The 20,943-nt window shown below is 31.6% G+C and overlaps 1 protein-coding gene and 1 non-coding gene across 2 annotated transcripts; one reads left to right on the forward strand and one right to left on the reverse strand.

Moving 5' to 3' along the window:
* Nucleotides 1–12,496: 12,496 nt before the first annotated feature.
* Nucleotides 12,497–12,598, forward strand: LOC122280254. Its single transcript, XR_006229836.1, has one exon. It is a non-coding gene; the product is annotated as a small nucleolar RNA snoR109 (small nucleolar RNA).
* Nucleotides 12,599–13,647: 1,049 nt separating this feature from the next.
* LOC122278790 lies at nucleotides 13,648–15,322 on the reverse strand. Its single transcript, XM_043088991.1, has 2 exons — nucleotides 14,602–15,322; nucleotides 13,648–14,361 (listed from the first exon to the last, which is right to left on the reverse strand). Exons 1-2 carry the CDS (start codon nucleotides 15,017–15,019, stop codon nucleotides 13,835–13,837), a joined length of 945 nt encoding a protein of 314 aa, XP_042944925.1. The 5' UTR covers nucleotides 15,020–15,322; the 3' UTR covers nucleotides 13,648–13,834.
* Between the last annotated feature and the right edge of the window lie 5,621 nt (nucleotides 15,323–20,943).

Below are 20,943 nucleotides of genomic sequence, written 5' to 3' on the forward strand. Positions count from 1 at the left end.
CTCTCCTGAGGCCGTCAATACCATGATAGGAGCAGTGAACCGTTTTTCTAGTAAGGCTGATTCTGAGATTATTGCAGAATCAAGAATGCTCAGTAGTCAATATGCTGCCTCTGTTACGATCATGTCTCGGAGGTTAATGGCGAGGGTGAGTAAGATTGATCATCTTAACATGCAAATATTTGAGTTACGACAGAAGCTTGCTAATAAGGATAGTGAGAATAAAAGGCTAAAGCAAGAAAACCAAGAGTTGAAAAAATTTGCAGATTGGTATGCTCATAATCTGCAACCACGAATAGAGGAGCTGGAACGAGAAAGGGTTCAGATACAAGGTCAACATCGACAGATAACAGCAGAGGTTCATCGTTTACTAGAAAAATAGGGACAATCTACTGTTAATCTTGCTGGCTTAGTAAGAAAACTTTTGATAATGTGTTTCCAGCATATCTTGTATTTCTTTTGACTAAATAAGATTTGAAGAGAAAATAGTTTGTCTTATTCTTTATGCTATCTCTATAAAATCAGTCCTGAAGTTCATCCAATCCGCATCAAGTTTTCATCTCATCTCTATAACTCATCTGCATTCCTTCAGCATTCTCGTTTTAAGCCTTCTATAATTTTCTCAATGGCTCATTCTTCTAACATTTCTCTAGATCCATCCATGAGGCATTCTGCATCTCAACCTCCTGTCCTTTCTGCAGCTGCCATTGGTGCCATGTTGCAGCAAGAAAATAATAACCTAACTAATAAGTCAGATTCTGATGCTATTTATGACTTGGTGAGTCTTGGGACTCACTACTCTTCTTCTATTGTTGTTTTTTCTCAGCGGCTACAAGCCAAAAATCATGAAGTTGAAAAGCTCAAAGAACAAATTATTGTACTTCAACGAATTGTTCAAGAGTCTCACACAAGGGAAGGAATCATTCGGCAGAAGAATAAACAGTTGAAATCTTTATTAGATTCTTCATTCCGATTGCCGGTTTCCATGGATAAGAATGACATGATATTGTATGAAGAGAATGAGCGTCTCAAACATGAGGCTAAGAATCTCAAGTTTATGTAAAAGTATTTAAAAAATCTATCTCTATTTTTATTGACTCTAGTCTATCTTTTAAGAGATATTCATAGCATGCATCATACCTATTTCTCTTCTGATCATACATAATCTATCTTCTGGTAAAGGCTTTGTGAAAATATCTGCTAACTGATCGTGTGTGTTTGTGAATTCTATTACTATATCGCCTTTCTGCACATGATTTCGAAGAAAATGATATCTTATTTCAATATGCTTAGTTCTAGAATGTTGTATTGGGTAGGGGTGGGCAACGGGGCCCCGCACCCCGCTACCCCGCCCCCGCACGACGGGGCGGTGTACCCCGCCCCGCATCTAGTCCCCCTAGCGGGGGCGAGGGGCGGGGAGAGCCCAACCCCGTCCCGCATTTCCCCCGCCCCGCCCTCACCTATATATATATATTATATATATATATATATATATAAACATAAATATTTATATTTACAAAAACATAAATATATGTTTATATATATAAATATATATTTATATTTTACAAATTGTGTATATATAAATATATATATTATAATTTGTTAGACTTGTTCACAAATTATGCATTAGCAAATTTAAAAACTATATAGTTTAAAAACTACTACACTACAACTTACACAAAATATGCATTAGTAAATTTAAAAATAACATAATTTTTAAATTATAGTCATATTTACAAAATTTAAATTTACAATTTAGATCTAAACATATATTTTTTATCACTTTTAGGTCTAGAAATAATTTTTTAAAATAATAAAATATAGTTAATATTTGAAGTGAAAATAAAGCGGGGCAGATTGGGTATCCGCCCCGCATCCCGCCTAGCGGGGCAGGGTACCCCGCCCCGGGGATGCGGGGGCGGGTGGCGGGGAGGAAAACCCCACCCCCGCATGGTGCGGGGCGGGGTGCGGGGAGGGGGCTACCCCGCACCGTATGGTGCGGGTAGCACCCCTAGTATTGGGTTCTTTGAAAGATTTATAGCACTTGTATTATCACATTTGATTGGAATGTGATTATACTTGAGTTTAAAATCTTCAAGTTGTTGCTTCATGTAGAGAACTTGAGCACAACAACTACCCGCAGCAACATATTCTGCCTCAGCAGTAGATAGTGCAACAGAATTTTATTTTTTACTGAACCAGGAAACTAATGCATGACCTAAGAAATGGCATGCTTCACTAGTGCTTTTTCGATCTATTTTACAGCTAGCATAATCTGCATCTGTGTAGCTGATTAGATCGAAAAATGTGTGCTTAGGGTATCATAACCCTAGGTTAATTGTACCACTAAGATATCTAAGAATGCGCTTAACTACAATTAAATGTGATTCTTTTGGAGATGATTGAAAGCGTGCCCATAAGCACACACTAAACATAATATCTGGTCTACTGGCTGTTAAATATAATAAGCTATCAATCATACCTCGATATATCTTCGAGTCAACTGGCTTACCGGATTCATCTTTATCAAGTTTAGTTGATGGGCTCATTGGTGTTCCAATTTCCTTAGTATTTTCCATCCCAAACTTTTTCAATAATTCCTTAATATATTTTGATTGATTGATGAATGTCCCACTTTTTGCTTGCTTAATTTGCAATCCGAGAAAGAATGTAAGTTCTCCCATCATACTCATCTCAAATTCTTCCTGCATAGTCTTAGCAAAAACTTGACACATATTTTCATTAGTAGCACCGAATATTATATCATCAACATAAATCTGAATCAAAAGAATATCATCATTTTCATATTTAATGAAAAGAGTTGTGTCGATTTTTCCTCTTGAAAAACCTTTTTCAATCAAGAAACCACTGAGTCTCTCGTACCAAGCTCTAGGAGCTTGTTTAAGTCCATATAGTGCTTTTATGAGTTTGAAAACATGATTTGGGGAAATATGATTTTCAAAACCTGGAGGTTGCTCAACATATACCTCTTCATTTATAAAACCATTTAAGAAAACATTTTTAATATCCATTTGAAAAAGTTTGAAATCTTTATAACAAGCATATGCAAGTAGCATTCGAATAGCTTCTAATCTTGTGACAGGTGCATATGTCTCATCATAATCGATTCCTTCTTCTTGATTAAAACATTGGGCTACAAGTCGAGCCTTATTTCTAGTAATGACTCCGGACTCATCTTTCTTGTTTCTAAAAACCCATTTTGTTCCAATAATAGTATGATTTTTGGGTCTAGGAACAAGTGTCCAAACATCATTTCTTTCAAATTGATTCAACTCTTCTTGCATAGCTAGAATCCAAGATTCATCAAGAAGTGCGTCATCAATATTTTTGGGTTCAATTTGAGATAGAAAAGCAGTATGATTGCAAATATTTCTAAGAGATGATCGAGTACTTACACCTTGTGAAGGTTCTCCCAAAATTTGTTCCACTGGATGATCTTTCACAAATTTCCACTGTTTGGTTGCATCTTGTATTAAATTTTGATAATCTTTCCTGATGGCTCCATGTTGAACTTCCTCTATTGTTTTCTCTTTGTTGAGATTGAGACTTTCTGTGTTATTTATACCTCCTGTTTCTTCATCAATAGATTTCTTGGAGAGTGGAGAATTAGATTCATCAAATACTACATGCATAGATTCTTGTACAGTCAAAGTCTTTTTATTGAATACTCTATAAGCTTTACTATTAGTAGAATACCCGAGAAAGATACCTTCATCAGATTTTGCATCAAATTTGCCTAAATTATCCATGTCATTCAAAATAAAACATTTGCATCCAAATACATGAAAGTAACCAATGTTGGGCTTTTTCTCATTCCAAAGCTCATAGGGGGTTTTATCTAACTTAGACCTTAGCATAACTCTATTTATAACATAACATGCAGTACCTACCGCTTCGGCCCAAAAATAACTAGGCAAGTTGTTCTCATTGAGCATTGTTCTTGCCATCTCTTGAAGAGATCTATTTTTCCTCTCTACTACCCCATTTTGTTGAGGAGTTCGAGGAGCAGAAAAATTATGCACAAAACCGTTTTCATCACAAAATGTTTCAATATTTTTATTAACAAACTCTTTTCCCCTATCACTTCGGATACTTGAAATAGTATAACCCTTTTCATTTTGAATTCTCTTGCATAACTTGGTAAAAGTATTATGTGCCTCATCTTTATGAGAAAGAAAGATGACCCAAGTATATCTAGAGAAATCATTAACAATAACAAATGCATAATATTTTCCTCCTAGACTTGCAACTCTATTTGGTCCAAAAAGATCCATGTGTATCAGTTGCAATGGTCTAGTAGTAGAAATATGTTTCTTAGTTTTAAAAGAAGTTTTTGTTTGTTTACCAAATTGACATGCATCACAAATTTTATCTTTAAGAAAATTTGTTTTTGGTAAACCTCTCACAAGATCATTTTTTGAAAGTTTGGAAATAAGTTCCATATTGGCATGACCTAATCTTCTATGCCATAACCAACTAGTTTCATTTTGAGCTGAAAAGCAAATAGCATCTTGTGAGGTAATTTCTTCAAAATCGATTGTATAAACATTATTGTTTCTAAAAGCAATAAAACAAATATTACAATCATGATCATTCAAAATAATGCATTTATCCATTTTGAAAGTAACTGTAAATCCTTTATCACATAATTGACTTATGCTCAAAAGATTATGTTTTAAACCTTCAACAAGTAGAACATCTTCAATTATGAGAGAAGATTCATGACCAGTTTTACATATTCCTACGATCTTCCCTTTCGAGTTGTCTCCAAATGTCACGTGTTGTTCTTCTTTAGATCTAAGATCAAAAAACTTAGTCTTGTCTCCCGTCATATGTCTTGAATATCCACTATCTAAAAACCATTTGTTTTTGCTTGTGGAAGACTTCATGCATACCTATAAAAACAATTAAAATGATTTTTTCTTGGTACCCAAGTTCTTTGGGTCCTTTATTTATTAGTATTAGAAGAAACAAGATTTTTAGGTACCCATATGACCCTAATAGTCATTGTATGATTTCTTCTAATAGGACAAGTATGATAATTATGACCATTTCTATTACAAAAATTGCAAATAGCATGTGACATATATGAAAAACTTGAATGATTATAATAATATACTTTTTTGACAAAATTATTTTTATGAAAAGAATTTTGAATATTAGTCTTTGATGTAGAATGATTATGAAATAAATTTTTGTAATGTTTGTATTTTTGTTTTGGCATATATCCCAAACCTGCCTTGTTAAAAACACATCGTTGACTACCAAGAAGTTTTTCAAAATTTCTTTTTCCATTCGTAAAGTTTTCAACAATATTTTCTAAATCGGTTTTCTTCTTATTCAATTCAAGATTTTCATCTTTCAAAATGATACTTTCTTTTCTTAAAATTTCAATTTCATTTGTTAAAGAAAAATTTTTCTTTTTCAAAACAGTATATTTGATACCCAATTTTTCAAATTCCTCATAAACCTCTTCTAAAATATTTTGCAATTCTTCATATGAAGGATTTTCAATATTATCAGGATTTGTTACCTCAATGTCATCTTTAGCCATAAGACAAAGATTTGTTGATTCTTCATTGCTTGCTTCACTATCTGAGCTACTTGAATCATCATCCCATGTAGCTTTCATTGCTTTGTTGCCCTTGTTTCGGTCTTTCTTTAGCAGAGGACAATCTGGCTTGATATGACCAGGTTTATTGCATTTATAACAAATTAAAGTGTCATTTTTACCTGAATCTTTCTTGGAAAACTTTTTGAAAGATTTCCTTGGAGGAGTTCTATTTTTCTTCAAGAACCTCTGAATTCTTCTTGTTATCATCGCAACTTCTTCATCTTTATCTTCATTTTCTTCATCTTCATCACTTTCACTTTCATGAGGAACAGCTTTAAGTGCTAAGCTCTTCTTTGGCTTTCCTTCTTCTTCTCCTCTTTTCAATGTGTACTCATGAGTGATAAGTGAACCGATGAGTTCATTGATTTCGAGCTTCTTGAGGTCTCTAACTTCAAGAATCCCTGTCACTTTTGATTCCCAACGTTTTGGTAGAGAGTTGAGAATTTTTCTTACTATCTCCGCCTTGAAATAAACTTTGCCAAGAGCTGTCAAGCTGTTTATGATGTTAGTAAAACGAATGTGCATACTAGAATAGATTCATCATCATTCATCTTAAACATTTCATATTCATGAGTAAGAATATAAATTTTTGATTCCTTGACTTGCGAAGTTCCTTCATAAGTAACTTCCAAGTTATCCCAAATTTCTTTTGCCGTAGCACAAGTCATTATTCTATTAAACTCATTTCCATTAAGAGCATTAAATAATAAATTCATAGCAGTTAAATTCAAAATATAAAGTCTATCGTCTTCACGATCAAACTCTTCTTCTTCCTTTTTGACCTTTACTCTATCAACCACTTTTGTTGGAATATAAGATCCATTTACAATACATTTCCAGATTTGTCGACCTTGAGTTTGAAGGAATATTCTCATTCTAACTTTTCAGAATGAATAATTATCTCCACAAAAGAGTGGAGGCCGACTGCTAGATTGACCTTCACCAAACGAAGCTGAAATGTTAGCCATAAGATCTTAACTCAAAAGATAGTTAGTCTTATAATAGAGCTCTTAGCTCTGATACCAATTGTTGCCCAGATGACTAACACAAGAGCGGGAATGAATTGAGTTGTATTAAAAAAAATAACAATTATAAATCAAATATATAATATAAAATATAAACAAAATATGAAATAACAATAAATATAAAGAGTAAGGGTAAGAGAGAAGCAAACTCAGTATGTTAACGAGGTTCGGCCCCACTGCCTATGTCCTCGCCTCAAGCTACCCCTTGAGGATTCACAAATTTACTATTCAACCTCCTTCAGGTGGAGATAGAAACCTATTACACCTTTGAACAACACCGCTACAAAGGATCCGTGTAGAACACCCTCTACACTTGCAATCACCTTACACGTGGTGATTCAACTATTCCCCGTATAGAATACTTTCTACACACACAAGGGTTATACACACCCTTTTTCTGATACAAGAGCTGATAGTGGGTAGGTTATCAGAAAACACTTCTCAATGAGTGAAATAAGAACAATACAGTGCAAACTATATCTCTCAAAATGAACAAGGATTAAGGCTCAATGCTTAGAGAAGAGAGAATGAAAGTTTTGAATGAATGTTGTATGCTCTTGGTGTTGTAAATGTGAAACTCTCAAATGATCTATTTATAGGCATATGAGACTTCATATTCAAATTTAAAAAGATTCACATGTCAAAGACAACATCATTCACTTTTTCAAAAAATTCAAATAAAATGTTCTTCTTTTTCAATTGTCAAAGACAACATTATTCACTTTTTCAAAAAAGTCAAACCTAATCTTTTATTTTTGGCATATGACAAAATGAGCACACTTTCCTTTTCAAAAAATTCAAACCTAATATTTTACTTTTTGTATATGACAAAATGAGTACACTTTACTTTTCAAATCTTTCAAACAAAATCATCTACCTTTTGTATAAGTCTAAAAAAGCATCAATCACTTTTGAAAATATTCAAATAAAACATGCACATGTGAAAGATGACAATCAATCATCTTTAATATTTTCAAAGTTCAACCCTTTAATCAAGACATGCACATGCAAAAGATGACAATCAATCATCTTTCAAAATTTTCAAATTTAATTTTCAAAAATATTCATGCACATGTGGAAAATGTATTTTAATGCTTTATGATAAAATATTAATTTTGAGCATTAATCCTAATTTCGAATTTTGAAGAGATTTACAACATTACTCTATAATTTTAATGTGAACTTGTTCCCTTCTTGCTCATGCTTGTTTCCTTGATGTGCTTGACTCCATTGTGTAGACAACTTGAGCTTGAGACTTCTTTATTCTTTGAATTCATTTGTTATCATCAAAATCCATGTGTAAATATATAATTACACAAAACTTGAAATCTGAGTTCAACATACATAATTGAGCACTATTGCGATCAATACGTAATAGAAATATTTGGTTTAATAAATCATTTTAGAATTTAGAAATACATAATACTATTAATAAAATTTCTTTCTTAATAGTATTATAATTAGTTTGTGCACCATTCCAAACTCCATAATGGAAACAAACAATTTATTTAGATGAGCCTAATGAAACAATCTGTTTTAGAAAACCACCACAACCAATGTCAAAAGCATCAATTTCAACTATTTAAAAAAAAAAATTAATAGTAGGAATACCCAAACAAGGTAGAGTCTTGACATGAGTTTGAATTTTTTTAACAAGAGAAGTATGAGTGTTAGATCAAGGCATTGGATTAGTTTGTAACCTTTCAAACAATGGTTTATATTGTTTTTTCATATCTCTGTAGAATTCAGTAACGTAGTTCAAAAAACTAAGAAATCTTTATAACTGTGTTCAATCAGTGATGATTTTGGAAAATTTATTAGCAAATTAGATAGCTCTATCGGATGAATTTGTCCTTTAGAGATGCCATAACCAAGGAAACAAATTTTTTGTTTGGAATATTTTGATCTTTTTAGCAAAAACCTTAAGACCATTTCTTTTGATGATATCTAGAAACAAATACAAATGTTCCAATATTCATCAGTAGATTTGGAATAGATAAGAACATCATCAATATAAAGAATGGTAAAATGATGGAATGAATCAAAAATATCATTCATAATGTTTGAAATTCACTAAAAGCATTCTTAAGACAAGAGAGCATAACATTCCACTCATAATGTCCAAAATGAGTGGTGACAACAGTTTTGTATCTACCATTTTTACTAATCTGGACTTGCCAGAAACCAAACTTCACATCAAACTTGAAGAAAACTATAACATCTATAAAGTGTGATTTTTTAGAATTTTTTATAAAATTTGTAAGATCTATGTTCTAGAATCTGAAATGCAGTATTGGATAGGGTGGCCAACCTACCCCCCAGCATCTGGACGTGGGCACCCACTCATGAGGGGTAGGGGCAGGGGATGGGATAGAGGCACTCCCCTTCTAGGAGTTGTGAGTAGCACATTTATGGCCTGTTTGAGATTGCGTTATCAGTCTTAAAAAGTATTTAAATAGTCTTAAAAGCTCTTTAATGAAAAAATCATATTGTTTAGGTGTTACATATTAAAGTAATTTTTAATATCAAATAAACCAAAAAGTACATTCGAGGAAAAGCATCATTTTGGATGTGCTTTTTTCGAATAATGTGAAACATAATTCAAATTTTAAAAAAACTGTCATTTGGAAGAATATCCATATAACTTTAAGTTAATTACAATTTTAATATTTTAAAGATATGGTCATAATTTTTAAAAATAAAATGATCGTCTTTTCTATATCATAAAGCACTTTTTTAATTTGTTTTTAGACAAATATAACATGTTTGAAAGTGGTTTAAATATATTGTTGCTAAATAGTAAATAAATATTTAATAGTAGAACTTATTAGTTAAGTTATAAACTATAAGTCTAAAAGTTATAAGTTATATTTCACACCGCAATCCCAAACATGCACTTAGTTTCTACCAAACCCAATCATCCCTCTATCCCTTCCCCTCCTCCCCATTTCCTCTACAAGGTTTCAATGTTCTATAAACTTTTTTTTTTTTTTTAATTCCTCTTGTTTGGAATAGGCTTGATTTATTGCTTTATGATGACTAAGGGATCACAGACACCAAACTTTTGAACTCATCAACTATATATCAGTGATCTTCAAGAGCCACTCAAAATTTTCATAAAAGGGCTTGCTTATAGAGTCCTATGAGTAGCCTTATGTTAACACAGTAACCACACTGACCACCATTTGTGATGAGTTGTCTAATGGGAGGGAGAATAATTTAGGAATACTGTGTCTCCAAGTCCCCCACCCAACTTCACCATGCTCAACTCGCCAAAGTTAGGGTTAGTTGTTACTCGCCTTGCTATAGCTTCCAATGGCCGACGAAGACATCATTATTGGGTATGCTTTCAGATTTACAAATTTTCAACTTCATAGTATTACAATTTTTTCAACTTCATAGTGTTCCTCGGGTATGCCGTCCAGATTACATTTTATTGAATAAACATTTGAATAGAGAGAGAGAGAGAGAGAGAGAGAGAGAGAGAGATTGAAATGGAGGATTAAGGTCGTTGTACCAGTGGGTGCGAAGGTTGTGTGCTTTCAAAAAAATATGTATTTTGTCAAAAGTCCAAATTAGTAATATATATATTGCCTCTCTCTCTCTCTCTCTCTCTCTCTCTCTCTCTCTCTCTCTCTCTCTCTCTCTCTCTCTCTCTCTCTCTCTCTCTCTCTCTCTCTCTCTCTCTCTCTCTCTCTCTCTCTCTCTCTCTCTCTCTGTGTGGCATGATGAATGTGATAGAAAAATGGGGAAATGGAGTTCAAAAACTCTTCTATTCACACCTAGAAACAGAAAGAGCAAGTGAGCAAGGTTTTCTTCACGGTGAAGCTCAAGGTTGAAGAAATTCCAAACAGTTCATTATTCATCTGAACAAACTTATTTGTGTTCTTGGTTTGAGTTCTTGCCATGCTGGTGTGACTGGTGTGCTAAAAAATGGCTTGAGACTATAATTCTCATCTCATCTCAAATTCAAAATTCTTATCTCATCATTACATATTTCCTAAATTTTCATATAAAATATAATAAATAATTCAACTTTTTCAAATCCCAATACAACTTTTTCAAATCCCAATACAATAATATTACTAAAACTAATATTTTAAACTTTCATCTCAAACTCAAAATCCTCATTTCTACCCCCAAACCTCTAGTGTATGTTACATTAACTCTCAAAGTATATTAAAAACGAGTTATATTAGGCAAAAGCCCCACACCCGACACACCAAAGTTTTTCAAGTGTAGAATAAAAGAGTAAAATCACATATTCAAGTGGTGTGAAGAGTGTGGAGTTTATGTTTTAGAATTTTTCATTAAAAACACGTACAAAACTATTTGATTTAATGATCTTAGATCTACTTTCGTCTTCCACTAGGCTACCACCGTCGGCACATGAGTCCCATACATTTGTCATATAGAGATAACTTTATATGACACTCATATTATAGCTTGTGAATCCCACACACCGATGCAACTTCATGTGATCTTATTTTATACAAACAATATCTAAGTGTTTGATTCTAACAATTTAATCATGTTTTTATTTTCTTTAACTAAGGATCCAAAGGGAGTGGAAATTATCACTATCAACAACACTCTACCAGTTAAACAACAGTGGCTCTCTTTCAATTACGGCATGAAATTGCAATTCCACACTTCACCAGTTAAATTATAAGAAATGACACTCGTGCAAATCCAATTTAATAGATTCATTATATAATATAAGTAACACTAGATACGGTTTTAGGATGTCCAAATCTTGTGTATTTATTTTGAAAAAAAAAAAAAGTAAGGTCCACATTTTAAAAAATAATTTTTTCATGTAGCCCCAAACATATCCACTATTTTCAAATGCATGACTTATACACTTTATAACTATAAATATGATTTCTATATATTCATATATATATATATATATATATATATATGTGTTTATTTTATTTTCTTCTATATTGTCATATTGTTATATATATATATATATGAGTAATGATATATGACACATTGACACATTCTTATTCTACTTTCATCATATTAAATAATATGTGACACGTTTATCACTATTAAATGATAAATAAGCATATAATAAATGATCATTTAATAATGATAAATGTATCACATCTTACTTAATGAGATAAAAATGAAATGATAGTATGGTGTATAGAATTTTCTATTTTACTATTTCTTGATTTTCAAAAACCCACTTTTTCTTTCATTGTTATTATTATTATCCAATTAGGACGTCAGTACTTAGTAATGACAACCGAATTTTTTCTTTCCTAAATTTTTTTAAACATGAAAAAAATCTATTCATCATCTTTTTTTTATTATTTTATGATGTGGCATTAAATAATTAGATATTATTTATTATGTTTCAATTATGAACATATTATTTAATATCACATCATAAAATAATAAAAAAATATATAATAAATAACAGAACTCTTTAAAAAAAATAGTTTTTTTTAATAAAAATTAAAAAAAAGATTTTTATTTGGGGCAAACTAGCATTTTACATCCGATTAACGTCTAAAGTGGTCCATCTCCCTAGATGGGCGGCTGAGATCTTTCATGCCCACTCGACTTCACCTATAAAACGGAGCAGCGGCTAGGGTTTTCTATTGACAGCCCCAAGTGGACAGCCAGATTATGTAGGCCGCGATCCTTTACACCGAGAAATCTCCGACCCTCTCCCTCCCTCCCCGATCTTTATTAGCTTCACAGCCTACAATGGATGTGCGATTGTTCGATTTTATTGTGTTTTTGTTATTGTAAAGGGGGGGCTACATGTACCAAGAGAAGGGTGACAATTTCGGTCAGTACCCTTGATCTTGAAATGCCAAAGTGGCTGTAGCCATATCAAATGTCTACGAGAAGTTAACTGGCCGGTTTTTGTGAGATCTTTCGATCTCCGTCAACTATTCTGCTTACCGAACTTCTCATATTCTTTTCTAATCTTTTCTTATCCTCTTCTTTATTTTCTTTCGGAGTATTGAATGGGTAAAGAGAAGGGAGAGAAGAGGGAAAGGGCATAGCATTTAGCCTCTTTTAACAACCCTTCTCAAACATCAATTGCTGAAAAAAGTCGCCTTCCAGGCTGCCTGCTTTCCAGCAGTTCGCGTCTAACGGTGCCTACAGCGTTATCTTCCAAAAAAAAATCTTATTTTTTTATTTGATTATTTATCCATTTATTCGTTTCTAATTGTTTTCTTACCTCTGTTTTTCTTCTTCCGAGATCTCGAAAACAACGCCATTTATAGGTGATGGGGAGTGCAAGACATATTTTGAAGTAGCAGGGTTTTTTTTTCCCAGAAAAAATGAATATGCATACAGAGAAGATGAGTCTCATACATTCTTCCCCCCAGAGTGACTTACACTGGGTTCGTCTTTAATGAGGAACTTCTTTTTTCTTTTATGATAATCAGAAACTTCATTAAAAAAAACACCAATACATCATTTGTTGTCAAAACCATAAAGAATGTTGAACAAAAGAAGGAATCAGCTCTCACCAAACATTAATATCTTCAATGTCCCAAACATATCTAGCTAAGGAATGATCTACCACATTCCCTATTCCTCTCTACACAGCCAATGGCCTCAATCGTTGTTGCCTCATCCACTCAGTCTCAGAGGATAGCTTATAATATACAAAAATTGGCAGACAATTATATTTCAAATAATCAGTGGTAAAATCTAGGTCCGAATTTTGTAAAAATCAGGGTATTGATGTGACCAAATTCGGCTCCCTCATCTCCAAGTGAGGGTCATGACGTCTGTGCATGTATATACCAGGTGAAATCTCAGTTGGTCAAATTTTAGGTTTATTCTTTAATAGTTATCAATTTGAGTTTCTCGATCACTTAAGATATACCTGATTGTTAATTTTAATAATATGTATACTAATTTTAATATAATTAATCAAAAAATAAATTTTATTGAAAACTGTACTAATTTAAATTTTGAATATATAAAAATCAGTATTGATGTACAGATTAGTACGCCAATACAAATTAGTAAGCGACTTTATTTATATATATAGCTAAACATCGTAACTATGAAATTGAACTGTTACCTCAGGCTTCCTCACCCAATCACCACTACTGAACATCCGACCCATGGAGTGAATATCTACGCAGACTGCTAGGAATTTTCTCTGGATTGAACAACCAAAAGAAATAAAAAACTACAAGGGCATGCCTACGCCAGTGGCCGCTAGAGCTTCAGTCAAATGCCCAACTCTTAACCCAACCTTACTTGCAAAATCGTCTCTACAATAGTATGAAATCGCCGGCAAGGCCTTGAATGCAACCGACGGTTTGCTGGCAGAAGAATCGTTATCAGATTCAAATACGTGTGCTTTTCCTGTTGGAACTAATTTGCTTGTGGTACGCTTGTAAGAACCAAACCACTTGGATTGCATGTACCCGTTTCTTCTCCATGGCGGTACATGCATGTCCATGCTTTTCAGTGACTCTTTCATTGCTCTGCACATCAGCGTCACCACCTGCCTGAGCTCTTCCTCTTTGCCTACAAATATGGGTGGGAGAACATCGAGCAACGCCGCGTATCGGTCCGTTGGACGAGCAATTTTGAACTCTCTGGCCAGCAAAACTTCGACAATGTATCTGTTTCCAGAGACATTGATATCAATGTACTCGTAATCCCCTGCTGGGAACCGCCCGCTTTTGTCCCATTTCGATTTGCAGAGGCCTGCACAAGGGGGATTTGGATATGTAATCAGAACACAAAAAATGACGCTGCATGACTGGATATGATTGATAATTGAAGTGCTAAGATATGCCACACCAACATATATAGACATCGAACAATTCTATCGAGATAAAAAAAAAAAAGGATTTAATTCATAAACATTTAATTTTTCATAAAATAAATTCTACCGTATTCGTTATGATCCAAAGACAATAAACGGCATTAATTCTTTATACTTACCAGCATCGAAACCCCTGTCACGCAGGCGAGCCATGAGTTCTCGTTTAAAACCCGGGGACGATCTATCTCCGATCAGCCCAAAGCTTGCAGACTCTGTTTCGGCACGGATCTTATGCCTTGCATCATGGTGATTGCCATAGCCATCGCAGCCAAGCAGGTTCTGTAGCATTTCCTTGGCCTCGGAAACAGAGCAATATTCTGACGAGTCTGAATGGTTTTGATCCGTTTCAAGCTCAACCTCTTTGCCGACTCCATCAAACCCACCACCATCTCTTTCAATGAATGACTTCACAAGATCCGATAAGTCGGTGAGACTCTCCGGCAAGTGCTCGCTCCCGCTGCTCTCGCAGAGCGGCACCCTCGACACGTCGTGAAAGGCCTCCGCTACCCACTCAAACCTCACCCGAATCCCAGCCATCGTTGCTAATGAACCTCGCAAACTTGTTTCCAATACCCTTTTTCTCAAATATCTGTGCGCGCAAGTCTTTTTTTTTTCTCTTTTGTATGGTTATGCAGCTTGCCCTTTTGAGCGAGAAGGATGTGAAGGAGATAGCACAGGGATATACAGTATACTAATTCGCTTATATATATACACAGGCACAGATACAGTTAGATATTGAGAAATTGGTTTTGGAGAAATGGTGTTGCTATGTCGTGTTCGTGTCGATATGATGTGCACATAAGGTGACAATATGGAGATGACGAGAGATCGTGGACAGATTATGGAATTCAAACGGCGTTATATACGCACAGAGAGAGAGAGAGAGAGAGAGTAAACTGTACTGGAATGCATGTGGACTAAATTGAGGTTTGTACTAATGAACAGGACTGGGTTTACGTCCAGGTTCGAGCTTTTTCTATGAGTTAATAGGAGAAAGAAGATTATACATTCTGATCATTTTATAGAGGATGAATTAATCTCGTTATTAATAAATAAATAATAATAATAATAATTAAAATCAGACTACCCCATGAGCCTTTATAAGTGGGTCACGCACTCAAACACCTTACTTTTTTGCTTTTATTTAATCATGTCAACAGCACGGTTAATCCGTGCCGGTGTTTTCCGCCCGGTCCAAAGTCGATTTTATGTGGGTCAATATATGACCTAATTATGCATCCACTCATATCCAGAGCGAGTACGAGTACACGAGGCGGCTACCGGGTTTAGAGTTTTGTTACGTATAAGTAGAGTCACGTACTAATTTATATATCAATTTGAGTTTAGAATTTTGTTACGTACAAGCAGAGTCGCGTATTAATCTATATATCAATACTGATTTATTTATATTTAAAATTTAAATTAACATTATTTTCAATAAAATCTACTTTTTGACCAATCACATCACATTAGTGTACAGATTAGTATACAATTATACTTGCAACTATATTTTTTCCCTTATTTATAACCTTTAAAACTAGAGTTATTTCTTTAAAAATTGAGTTTTGCTACATACAAGTACAATCGCGTACTAATCTATGTACCAACACTGATTTATTCATATTTAAAATTTAAATTAACACTATTTTCAATAAAATCTACTTTTTGACCAATCACATCATATTGGTACACAGATTAGTGCACAATTGTGCTTACAATTATATTTTTCCTTAAAAATTAAGTTGTCTATATTACGTAGATTTCATTTATTTTTACAAATGAGATGAAATAAGATAAATTGAAATAAAAATTAAAAATTAAATAAAATATTATTAAAATATATTTCTTAATATTATTTTTTTAAAATTTAAAAAATTTGAATTATTTATTTTATTTTATGTAAAAATTTAAAAAAATTATAATAATTAGATAATATGAGGTGAAAAATTTTATAAAAATGAACGTGGAGTTAGATTTAATTCGGGTACAATTTAGGCACTTGGATTTAAAAAATAAAAGTGTAAATTATTTTGTGAAATTTGGTCTTGATATAATTTTTGTCGTATGAGTCATGCTAGGCTGTGGCCTACCATAATTTTATGTTTAAATTTTTTTGTTATTTTTTTAATATGTTTAAATATATTTAAAAAATAAAAATATATATCAATATATTAAAAATAAATTTTTTAATTACTAAATTAAAAAATAAAAATTGATGAGCTGTCATTTAAAATGGTAAAATTGAAACAGTATAATAGATTTATTCTTTGTCGTATACAAAGATTTAGATTTTAAAATGCATAAAAATATATCTAAGAAGAATTTTGTTATATATAAATAAAGTCGCATACTAATTTTTATATTAATACTAATTTTTTTATATTTAAAATTTAAATTAATATTATTTTTAATAAAATTTATTTTTTAATCAATCACAATAAATTAATATATATATTAATACATAAATATATTTATAACTAGACTTTTGCATATAAGAATGATTGCACGAAAAATTTTTATTTTAACGTTGGAAAAAATTAGTACTTCGTCAAGTAGTGTTGTATATTTTCTTTGGGAAAATCCCACGAATGGGTCAAAGTCACATCCAGTTGACGTGGTTCAAAGATGGCAGCTATGTGGTTGGCGCTTGGACCGTACTTCTTGGGAACTCACACGACCATGTGGTAAATGAAGTCGCGATACGTGTCAATCATGTTAACATTACACTCTTCTTGTTATTATTTTAAAAAGACTATTATATCCTCTAATTTATACTCGTTGTGTCATTGATATATCACCACAATATGGTATCGATTTAATACGAAAATTTAAAATACAAATATAAAAATATAAAAAGAATTTAAAATTTTAGTTTGTATTTGAGAAAATAATTATTTTTAACTATTTTATTATTATTTACAAACTATTTATTATTATTTCACTACTATTTATAAATTATTTTATTATTAATCACAAATTATATAAAATACTCTTTAACATCTAAAAGGAACACTTTCCTCTTTTTATATTTTCAAATGCAATTTAAATATATATTTTTAAATCTTTTTAATAAGCTATGTGGCACCACGTCACGAGTGGTATAAATTAGTGCATATAGTAGTATTATTTTTGTTTAAGATGAATATTTGCGTAAATCTCAAATGTGCCAATTTATATATTTTTTATTATTTTTTTGTAATAATTAAGAAAATGACTATAAGTAAATTTTTTTCCTTAATAATTAAGGATGTTTAAAAAATGATTAAAAGAAAAAGAAAATATCTACACTAATGTGCATATTTGGGATGTATATTTGGTGTATACCCTAGTATTGTCTTATGTGAAATCTTTTTATTGTTATAACATTTTTCTATTAATTTTTAATTTTTTAAAAATATAAAATAATATTATTAAAACTGTGACATTTTATGATAATTTCTATCAATCTTTTATGATTTTATCTAATTTTTAAATAATAACCATCAGATTTAAAAAAAAAAAAAAAAAAATTGGCACACAAAATATCATTTTGACGGCGCAGGTGTGTTGTCCGGGTTCATTGCATTTCGTTTGCCGTCCAAATTCAATGAATCGTAGTACATCCAACCGTCAGCTACCAAAGCCATATTCACAAGGAAATGCCATAGATGGTGGTCACCGAGTGGCCACCGATTCCCTCCTTTTTTTTTTAATAGTTAATTAAATATTTTTTAATAAATTTATAGTTTATTTATTTACTTATTAAATTTTTTTAATAAATTTAAAATATATATTTAAATAAAAAAAAAAAAGAGAGATCAAAATAAATTTATCTATTTAGTGGAGTTTTCGATAGACTTCCTATGTGGGAGTAGAACCGTCCTATTCATATATAGAAAACAAAGACTGCATCTTACTGGATAGGGAACATGACATTCGACCATATGAAAGTTTTCATTCATATAATCATCATATGTGATGATATGTGATTTATTAAAAAGTCATTTTAACATCAATATATTTTATATTTTTTTAGTAAATTACATAGAATTATGTGATGGTGTCCTGTTGAGAGGATTTTATCACAACAAAATTTTATAAAATTAAATTTACGAATTGACATAATTTGATGTCGTATATTAGACCTATTTAATAATATATTTGTCGTATTATATCAAGCCACAATATACGTCAGTTTATAAATATATTTTGATGTAATTAAAGCATTTATCTACTTTTAGCATCAAGCTTGACAACCTCTTTTAAGATAAGCTAAAGTAGATTATTATTATTATTATAATATATCATGGCTTTAAAGATAAGGAGAGTGTAAGATAAAATAAGAATTTCTTTAAGTAAGATATTATTGATTATTAAAACTTTCATGTGAAAAATTTTCTCCAAGTAAGATGTAATGAAGCAAGCTAAACAACTACAGATAGAATTTCAAGAAGGTGAAGCTTCAAAAATTGTTTCGAGAGTTTCATTAAAAAGTAATAATTTTAGTCAGAACCTCCTCTTATAAATATTTAAAAAGTGAATTGAGATGCTGCAATCAAACAAGATATTGGTAGAGTGGGTATTAGTATTGTTATAAGAGATTTTGAAGGAAGGGTGGTGGTTTTAAGAAGTTTACAAAAACATATGCTTATTAACTCCTACATAGCAGAATCTTAAGGAGCACTTCAAGCAATTATTTTTGTAAGAGAGATAGGATGATTTTAGAAGGGGATGCTTTGCAAATAATTAACAGCATTAAGTTTGATTCATCTCAATTCCATATATCAGGTGTGCTGTTATGGGATGCTAAGCAAATTTTGACACGATTTAATTACATAAATATTGTTCATGTAAGGAGAAATGTAAATGCGGCAGCACATGTGTTGGCTAAGTATGCTTTAGGGAGTGAAGATGATGAAGTTAGATTGGAGGATAGTCATTTATGTATTCTTCCATTCATTTTATGATTAATTGAATAAAGCTTACCATGCATATTTCCTAAACATAGTATGGGATTGTGGAGGCTTGGAGCTGTTTCACACACACACATACGTAGAATATGCCGATTAAAAGTCAAGATCCTTATCCGAGTAGTCAACAATTTGTTCAGCAAACCAAATGCTTCTAAAATATGACTTTAATTAGTGTGACCAAACCAATTTTGATACAAAAGGCTTGGAGCTTTTTGACACACACACATAGGCTATATAAATTTTGATATTTGTTAGTTGATTTTTTTTTAAATAATATCCATTAAATGTGCAAGCTTTGCTCATTTTTTTTAAAAACATTAACATCCCTTGATCTTTTTACTGGGGAAGTCCATGATGATGCCGTCGCTTTTCATTTTATGTATATACAACTTCTTGGTCCATATTTTTTGTATTATTTTTCTATATTTTTACATTAAAATAGATCCCTTGCCATTTTTGATCAACTAAGTTTTGTTGGGGTGAACTCAGCCCAAATAGTTCTAGAGTTTGGGCTGGTTTGGGTAACGGATACTTTATTATTATTTATTATTTTATTATTATTTTAATATAATTTTATTATTTTATTATTTATTTATTACTATTTATAAAATATCTAAATCACACCCCAACACTACCTGAAACATACATACCTTGACCCCAAAATCTAGATGGTTGAAAGCCCATAATCCCAGCCCAAAACAATATTTTTTACTTTTATTAGGGCCACATCCGAAAGTATGGACCGTGTTACTGTGGGTCACCACTAGACTGTACTGTTAGTTCAATTATTTTTTTAATATTTAAAAAAATATATAAATTTATTGCTTTTTTAATTATTTAAAATTAAAATAAAATACACTAATATTAAAAGCAAACCCGAAAAACAAACTACGACCGGTTTGCATGCCAAGATAAATACAAGTTTGGGCTGTACGGCAAGTCTGATCTGTTTATTTAAACAAAATTTTTATATCCAATTATTTATATATATATATATTTTTACGTATTTTAATGATATAATTAATTATATATTAAAAAATAATTAATATAATTAATTATATTAATAAAATATTTTAAAAATATATAAAAATAATTGTACGTAACATTATTCATATCTAAATGATAAGTGTGTTATTTTTATTTTATCTTTAAGTTGTCACCCTCTATCTACAAATTAGTAAAAGTTACGTGAACAATGTAAAAATTGACATAAACAGTAAAAAGTTAAGTAAACAGTATAAAATTGACAACATCTGACATGAACAGTGCAAAAATACTATTTTCTTTTTTGATTTCGATAATCTTTTTCTTTTTGCACATCCCATTTCAAAACCATTTTTCCTCCCTGTTCATGCCTCTACCCCTCGGTCGAAACCCACCATTTTAATTTTTGGTAGGGATATAAAATAATTTTGGCCAATATTAAAAAAGTATATTTTGAGATAGATATTTATTTATGATATATTTTTTAATTAATCATAAATATTAATTTTTATTAGTAAATTCATA

Source organism: Carya illinoinensis, chromosome 10 (assembly GCF_018687715.1).
Source record: "Carya illinoinensis cultivar Pawnee chromosome 10, C.illinoinensisPawnee_v1, whole genome shotgun sequence".
Taxonomy (NCBI): Eukaryota; Viridiplantae; Streptophyta; class Magnoliopsida; order Fagales; family Juglandaceae; genus Carya; species Carya illinoinensis.

What these genes read in the sequence shown, in the direction of transcription:
- LOC122278790 (XM_043088991.1), bottom strand. Translation starts at nt 15,019, where the DNA reads ATGGCTGGGATTCGGGTGAGGTTTGAGTGGGTAGCGGAGGCCTTTCAC. An exon ending in TGACAGGGGTTTCGATGCTG is followed by an intron (nt 14,362 to 14,601) that starts GTAAGTATAAAG and finishes CCCCTTGTGCAG; the next exon opens with GCCTCTGCAAATCGAAATGG.